Source organism: Triticum urartu, chromosome 3 (genome assembly GCF_003073215.2).
Source record: "Triticum urartu cultivar G1812 chromosome 3, Tu2.1, whole genome shotgun sequence".
NCBI lineage: Eukaryota > Viridiplantae > Streptophyta > Magnoliopsida > Poales > Poaceae > Triticum > Triticum urartu.
In genome coordinates this window covers 67774384-67782752 of record NC_053024.1, presented here as the reverse complement: position 1 = coordinate 67782752, position 8369 = coordinate 67774384, and the positions used below count along the sequence as shown (strand labels likewise).

The 8369-nt window shown below is 46.6% G+C and overlaps 1 protein-coding gene across 1 annotated transcript; it reads left to right on the top strand.

Annotated features, from left to right (window-relative positions):
- Nucleotides 1–3119: 3119 nt before the first annotated feature.
- Nucleotides 3120–4546, top strand: LOC125547989 (transcription factor RAX1-like). Its single transcript, XM_048711708.1, has 3 exons — nucleotides 3120–3499; nucleotides 3593–3722; nucleotides 3832–4546. Exons 1-3 carry the CDS (start codon nucleotides 3364–3366, stop codon nucleotides 4367–4369), a joined length of 804 nt encoding a protein of 267 aa, XP_048567665.1. The 5' UTR covers nucleotides 3120–3363; the 3' UTR covers nucleotides 4370–4546.
- Nucleotides 4547–8369: the final 3823 nt, after the last annotated feature.

Genomic DNA, 8369 nt, shown 5'->3' with positions numbered 1-8369 from the left:
GACGCAAACAAGTGTCGAGCAGGAGGTATCCAACGGGCGAGCTCCTAGTTGGCGCTTCAGGCGTCAGCTAAGGGAGCTGGCGCTCACAGCCGCCGAATCGTGGGCCGGCCCATGTGGCGACCACGGCTAAACTCGCCTCGCCTGGTCGCTCGCTGGATCGAGAGCCTCGAGGGCTGTTCGTACGGTCGCGGTTGACCAGTTGACTGACTGGTCAACCGTTGACTTTAGAAAAAAGATGAAAACGAAAAACGAAAAAAATCATAAAAAAAGAAAAAATCGAGATTTTAAAAAAGTTCACAGATTTGGAAACCTTCATTCATTTTTTCAGATCATCAAATTTGAAAAACGTTCACAGAAATTGAAAAAAGTTCATCAAATTGGGAAAGAGTTCATCGATTTTGAAATAAGTTCACTGAATTTTAAAAAAGCTCATCCATTTTCAAAAAAGTTCATCGATTTTGAAAAACAGTTCATCAATTTTGAAAAAGAGTTCATCCATTTTGAAAAAAAGTTCATGGATTGTGAAAAGATTTCATCGGTTTTGAAAAAGAGTTCATCAATTTTGAAATAAGTTCACCGAATTTAAAAAAAAGTTCATTGATTTTGAAAAACAGTTCATCGATTTTGAAAAAGAGTTCATCAATTTTGAAAAAAGAGTTCATTAATTTAGAAAAAAAGTTCATCAATTTAGAAAAAAAAGTTCATCGATCTTGAAAAGGAGTTCATCGATTGTGAAAGAAATTTCACCGATTTTTTAAAAATAGTTCTTTCAAATTAGCAAAATAAATATAAAACCGTTCCGAAAAGAAGAAAAAAGAAAAAGAAAAAAAAACATAACAAAACCGTTTCGAATAAAAAGGAAAAAGAATAGGAAAAAGGAATCGTTGTCAAGGTGAAGAAGCAGTAGTTTGGGCAACTAGTATGAGTTAGTGCGGTGGTTAGTGCATGAGTCTAACGACCGCCAGGTCGCGGGATCGACTCCCATCCAAAGCGCGCATTTTTTGTCCTCACGACAGGAAGGAAAGGAAAAAGATGGGCCAGGCCCAGTTACCGCGCCGGTTTGCCGTGGGTTTATTCCGAATCCTTTTGGTTTCCGATTTTGTCTAGTTTTTTCTAGGGTTTTCCCTTTTTTATTTTTCTTCTTTTTTTCAGTTTTTTTGGATTCCTTTTTTTTGTTTTTTTCTCGTGAAGCACAAAAGCACAATTATCTGTAATGTGTGAAGCATAATTGAAAAAAGTGAAGCACCAATGTGCATCGACACGAAGCACATACTGTGCTTGTGTGCTTCCCAAAAAAGTAATCGGTGCTTCTGTAGTTTCTTAGTTTCCTCTTTCTTTTTCAGGTATTTTTGTTTTCCTATTTTTTTCAGTTTGTTTACTGGTTCTTGTCTTTCTGGTTGTTCTCACTTTTTTGTTTACACGTAAAGCACAAACAGTGTTTCGCCCAAAAAAGTGAAGCATTATGTTTTTGTCCTCACGACAGGAAGGAAAGGAAAAAGATGGGCCAGGCCCAGTTACCGCGCCGGTTTGCCGTGGGTTTATTCCGAATCCTTTTGGTTTCCGATTTTGTCTAGTTTTTTCTAGGGTTTTCCCTTTTTTATTTTTCTTCTTTTTTTCAGTTTTTTTGGATTCCTTTTTTTGTTTTTTTCTCGTGAAGCACAAAAGCACAATTATCTGTAATGTGTGAAGCATAATTGAAAAAAGTGAAGCACCAATGTGCATCGACACGAAGCACATACTGTGCTTGTGTGCTTCCCAAAAAAGTAATCGGTGCTTCTGTAGTTTCTTAGTTTCCTCTTTCTTTTTCAGGTATTTTTGTTTTCCTATTTTTTTCAGTTTGTTTACTGGTTCTTGTCTTTCTGGTTGTTCTCACTTTTTTGTTTACACGTAAAGCACAAACAGTGTTTCGCCCAAAAAAGTGAAGCATTATGTTTTTGTGATTCACCTAAAATTATGCACAAGTTAGTTTACTTGAAAGCAGGGGTTACTACTTCGAAACCTATCAACATGTGGCATGTTTTCAAAGAACACGACGCAAGAAATGCAACGATTAAAATGGTTTATGATTTGAGCGCATGGTTCAAGAGACGAATCGTTTTGAAAGAACAAATCTGTAAAAAAGGCATAAACAACCCCACCCATGCCTTTGTGAATATCACTTGTCACCATCAGAGAAGATGAAAGTGACATTTGTAAAGGGTACCTCTTAATTATTGATCTTTGGGTCTCGACGGAGTGAAAGAGCTTTCGGCAGGCAAAACCGTGCCACAAGGCCGTATCCTTTCATCGATCGGGCTTGACCAGAAGGTGTCTAGGGCTGCTTGTAAGAAGGGATCGCCACGTACCAGGAGGAAAGCCCATCTTCTTTCTCCAGCCGTCCGTTCCACGACTGGCCCATATTTCCCCCTTCGTGCCCTTCCCTGCGCAGTTTTTCCTGCTCCTTTTGGAACGAACTTTCCGGAGCAGAAGTGCTACTTTTTCCGTTTTGGGATCAAGCACGGGCATGGCGATTATGGGCGCCGATCGTCCCAAGCGGATCGCATGAGTGCGCCTTAATCATGGTCTTCATGGGTGAGGTCGACGTCGCGTGTGTGTGTGTGTGTGTGTGTCACGGAATGATTCGTCAAAGCCAAGGAGATATCGGTGACAAAATGAGCAAGAACACCAGAGGTGCTGAGAGCTGCATGGTGGATATTCGGCGCAGTAACAAAAGCAAAAGCAAGATGAATCGCTCACGAAATGTAATCCTGTATGCAGAGGGATCTCCAGTGCAGTAATAAACTAGTAATAAATTATACAAAAGCAAAAACAAAGGTGATGTTTGAAGTTTTCACCAAAAACACACCCCGAAATACAGGCAGTAAAAAGAAGTAACATGCCAGGAAAGAAAAAGGAGGTATAGTACAGTAGTAAAAAACAGCAGCTGCCAGGAGAATCAACAATGTTAGTTCGGTCGCGTACAAAGTTCTCTGCGTGTGATGCGACCACATCGACATGGGCCCGTGACCGCAAAAGGGGACTGTGAAAGAGAGAACAACCGCTGCAGCTGCAGAGAATCAAGGATCGAAATGGGAAGCCACGCCCCGGTCGGTGCACGGCGCCCACCCCGCCCCGCCCCTCTCTCTTCTCGACGCTCTTTTTTCACCCCGGGAGTACGGTTTTTTTAAAGACCGCAGAGGACCGAGCCTGCAGTGTTCTGCTCTGTTCACCGACGACGGGCGGGATCGATACAAGTAGCGGCAGCCATCGGCCTCAGCGCAGCAGCGCGGCCAGTCGTACGTCCTCGTCCAGTCTCTCTCTCCAGCCTCCCCGTGTCCTCCCCTTCCCCGTCGTCTCGTCTCTTCTCGCGGCCGGTCCGGGGCCATGGGGAGGGCGCCGTGCTGCGACAGGGCGGCGGTGAAGCGGGGCCCGTGGTCGCCGGAGGAGGACGACGCGCTGCGCGACTACATGCAGCGCCACGGCAACACCGGCAGCTGGATCACCCTCCCCAACAAAGCCGGTGAGTTCGCGCGCTCGCCCGCCCGCTCGCAGCCCCTTCCATGCCCGGCCGTGCCTTTGATCGTTCTTGATGGGTGCTTGATCGTTCTTTTAGGGCTCAAGAGGTGCGGCAAGAGCTGCAGGCTGCGGTGGCTCAACTACCTCCGCCCCGACATCCGCCACGGCGGCTTCACCGACGAGGAGGACACTATCATCTACTCCCTCTACAGCCAGCTCGGCAGCAAGTAAGCATCGACTCTCTTCTTTCTCGATCATCAGGCGCGTAAGCGGCATCCTTTTCGTGTCCTGGCCGGCATGACCGATCGAGACGGACGCGCATTCATCGCGTCGCAGGTGGTCGCTGATCGCGTCGCAGCTGGAGAGGAGGACGGACAACGACGTCAAGAACCACTGGAACACCAAGCTCAAGAAGCGCCTCGCCGCCGCCGCCGCCGCCTTCTCCACCCGCCGCTCCCCGTCCTTCATGCCGCTGCCGGCGCCGGCCCCAGCTCACGCGCACCCGTCGCCGCTGCTCCCGCTCCCCGTGCCGACCGTGAAGGCCGAGACGTACACTTACGACGACTTCCTGGCGCCGACCGCCGGGCTGCAGGACCCGTTCGCCGCCGAGGGCTCGTCTTCGGCCTCCGCCGCGCTGCAGGACCCGTTCGCCGCGGAGGGCTCGTCCTCGGCCTCCGCCGCGCTCCCGGACACGCTCGCCGGCGAGGGCTCGACGTCGGCCTCCGCCGCGTCGTCGGGGTCCAACTGGTCGGCGGTCGACAACGCCGGCGGGTTCTTCGTGGACTTCTGCGCGGCCGGCGCCGACCTCGCCGCCGCGGACCAGTTCCTCGGCGGCTTCTACTACCCTCTCGACCCGACCCTGTCACTAGTGTAGATCAACCGATCGACGCGCCACGCGCGTGCGCGCGTCCTCGTGACCGATCGATCAAACGTGTTTGTTATCAAAATCACCCGATCTTCATGAGTAAATTCAGATACAAGCTCCGGTTGCCACATGAGAAGGTGATCTTCGCACGGTTGGAAACGTGAAAATGTGCTTCTTGAATCTTGATCACTATGATTCGCATGCTTTCATCTCCACGTTTTTTCACTATACGCAGGTCACACACACACACACACACACACACACACACACACACACACACACATGTAGCTTGTTGGCGTCCATGTGAAAGGCCGTGGTCGTCGCACGCAATTCGCATGGGCCGGGCGAGGGCGCCAAAGAAGATGAGCCATGACCGATCTGAAGATTCGCTTCCGTCGCTGCATGATGCGCGCCGGGTCGGGTCGGTCGCCAAGTGGTCGAAAAATTCGTAAAGCTGGGCAGACAGGCATGGCCCACGCCAAGAACAAAATTGGCCGGGGTGATGGCTGATTAGCGCAGGGCTAATGACGACGCTTGTGTGATGATAGAGGCGCATCTTTTTTTTTTCTGGTTCGCAGGCTCCGACTGATTGATGACAGGTCGCGCGCGCAAGTAAATGCTTCTTTTTTACAGAGGGTCTATATTATCCTTGCTTGACTGGCAGAAAGAAACAATTTACGTACATCGACTGGAGGATAGTACGATCCCTTTATCTGCAGAAGATAATTAGAAGGGCTGAGAGATGATAATGATGATGATGGAGGATCAAAGTGACCTGGCATGAACAGCAACTGGTGTGGGGCCGGGGGCGATATTGGGGCCGTTTCGGATTTGTCAGGAGAATCATCTCGGAGCAGTGCGATGCTCATCCCTGCCGCGCCAGTTCTTGTCGTGTCGATGGAAGCTCGAAAGCAAAACCAAAAAAGGTAGCCGACGTGGAGGGAGCCGGAGGCGTCCATCACGAGATGGACGGCCAGGGGGGCTGCGAGCCGTGCGAACGTGCTGCCCAGACCCACCAAAGCAAAAGCGGCTCTGTGGGGCGGGGGCGAAAAGAGGAACACAGCCCAAGCCATCACGTAAGTCCATCAGCAGTACCACTGTACGTGCTTTGCTACATGGTGCCTGTCTTCCCCGAATAATCCCTGTACAAGTACAGCGAGAACATTACGCAATTGCAGAAAAAAAATCAATTATTCGGTCCTTGCATTGCACATGCGGCCAAAACGACCCCCCATTTCCCATGAGTTTCCGCGGTATTCCCACGGGTCACATCAACAAATTTTTCAAACCGAGACGCTCCGATCCAATCACATGATCGCTCCAAAACAAGAGATCAAACAAGAGAACCAGCACATAATCTTCTTCCCTGTACGTGATTAAGCAGCATATAATCGTGGTTCTTGCAGCTCAATTATCCCTCCCAAAACCCCAAGGCCCTGCTGGCCCTTTACACGGCTGGACAGGTCACGCTCGGCCAAACCGGGCGGGCTGTAGCCGCTTTTTGGCCCCGTGACAGTGCGCCCGGATGGGGAAAAGACGCGCGGCTTTGAGCGAGCTTAGCGTCCGGCTAAGCAAGAGCGACCGCACTAGTTCGCTCTCCATCGTCCGTCTCAGCCGTACGCGGACAGCCAACTCCCTCGGCCTGGCGCCCTTGTCCTGGCGCTGGCCTTTCCGTTCTGAATATTCCCTCCCCGCGCCACAAGGAAAGCGACCCAATTCGGCTCCAGGTATTAGCTAGAGTAAAATTAAGCACTAATCGATCGCCAAAGTCAGATGCTGTTTCTCCGGTTATACTTGCTAACAATACTGCTAAATGAAGCTGAAATGCTCGCCCAGTCAAAAAGACTCGAGGCGCCATGTCAGTGAGACTGTTTCACTAGCTTGGTGTTAATCAAGTCTCTGTATACTACGTTCACAATTGAGTCAATTACACTGATGGTGTTAGAACTTGGCGCAAACGATTATTTTAGTGTTAGAACTTGTGGCGTACATCGAAGTGGTGTAAAAACTTGACTCGGGCATGCAAATACGATGCTAATCACATTTATATACGACTACAACACTGACGAGGCATACCAGCGTGGCGCGGGGCCCGCTGTCATCTACCAAACAGTGAAGAAGAGGTCTGTGTGTGCTCTTTTTTCGAAAACCGCCTCGTTTTTTTCCGCAAAAGCACCTGACAAATGGTCCCAGCCATCAGCAGAACACATTTTAATTGAGCAAAAAAACGATCTGCTCGGGCCTCAAACCTGTGACACCGGGCTAAATGAGCGTGCATGTAGCCACTGATCCGAATCTCGCCGGATGTCAGTTCAGGATACACACGGTTTATATCCAATAGTTAAACAACATAAATTAATGTTTGAATTCCAGAAAAGAGATGCAGTTGAGGTAAACAAGCAGGCTAAATAAAGGATTATCACTCTTTATATTTTTTTAGGGGTAGTCACTCTTTATGTCTACAATAGAATGTGCTCGTCGGCTAAAACGGACAGAACTTAGTGCGGCCCATTTTGAACATGTTTGTTTTTTTCTCATTTTGTGAAGTTTGTAAACAGATTTAAATTACAACTATACATAATATACATGTAATTGCAAATGTGTATTTATTGGAGGAATTGCAGTCTGATGGCACACTACGCTCACATTTTTTCCATGCATATATTTATTTTAAAGTGTATAATTATTTTTTAGAAAACACAAAAACTTTATTAAAAACACATGAATATTTTTTAAAAATAATAATATTTTTATGGCATGGAAACTTTTATATGCTATACTCATTCCAAGGGATGAATATTTTATTGAAAACATGAAAAAGTTTGAACTTATACGAGAATTTATTTAAATGTAAACATATACAGAAATGGATTTAGAATTCTTAATTTATATGAAAACACTTTTTAAAATTGGTTGTTAATTTTTTTATAGTTCCTAATATATTTTTGGATTTTTAGGAATTAAATAGGCAAACAATTTATGAAGTTATATGAATTTTTTAATAATAATATTTACTTTATTTATATGCATATTACTTAAAATTTTAATTAAAATATTTTATGAAGTTTCGAAAAACCTAACATGTTGAAAATGGGCTGCACTAACTGAAATCTGTTTTAGCCCGTGAGCGCGTTCTGCTATAGACGTAATGCGTGACAATTCTTTGTAAACATGAAATTACAATTGTTGGGGTGGCAGCCCTGCTCGCCTATTGACCGAAGGTTGTATGTTTGAATTTCAGCGTCTGCATACTTTTTTTCGAAAAAATAAAATTCTTAATTTATGTTGATATATAAAGATTCTTTCTTTAGTGTACACAAATGACGACTTGGATGGGCTGCACACGCAGGCTACTAGAGGTTGTCAGGTCGATTGCTGACCTTGCCATTTTTGTTGGGGGCTTTTCTATGGAAGAAATAAAAAAGACGAGGTGATTTTTTGTCCGGGGCTTTTCTGTGGAAAAAATAAAAAAATCAAGGTGATTTTGCAAAAAAGCATTGTGCTGTCACTGACAGCAGGCCCTGCGCCACATGGCAAGCCTCGTCAGCATCGCTGCCGTATACAAACGCGATTAGCATCGTATTTGCATGCCCGAGCCAAGTTTTTGCACCATTTTGATGTACACCATAAGTTCTAGCATTAAAATGATCGTTTACGTCAAGTTCTAGCATCACCAATATAATTGACTCTTCATAATTCTGCGACAAGTCCATCGAGTGATTGCCAGGAATTTCAGTTTGCCCGTTGCTGTCGCGAGCGTGTATATAGATTGCTCATTGATAGATTAAAGTCAGCAGGGGCTTGGACGTCTGACTTGGGCCCCCGAAATGATAAAACGGGAGGGAATGCCGATTACTTAACTAGATCCCGTGATCCACTTGATGATTTAGATTGGGACTATATGCGGGATAACGGGATGAGCAGGCTCGTTTTTCCCGGGCCTGCATGGAATGGCTTATGTGGTACTACCGGACAGCATGCATTATACGATGCGTGTACATGCGTGTAC

Bases quoted from the DNA above. Each gene is read 5' to 3' on its own strand.
- LOC125547989 (XM_048711708.1), top strand. From the start codon at position 3,364: ATGGGGAGGGCGCCGTGCTGCGACAGGGCGGCGGTGAAGCGGGGCCCG. The intron at 3,500-3,592 runs GTGAGTTCGCGC...TCGTTCTTTTAG, and splicing joins CACCCTCCCCAACAAAGCCG to GGCTCAAGAGGTGCGGCAAG. The intron at 3,723-3,831 runs GTAAGCATCGAC...ATCGCGTCGCAG, and splicing joins TACAGCCAGCTCGGCAGCAA to GTGGTCGCTGATCGCGTCGC.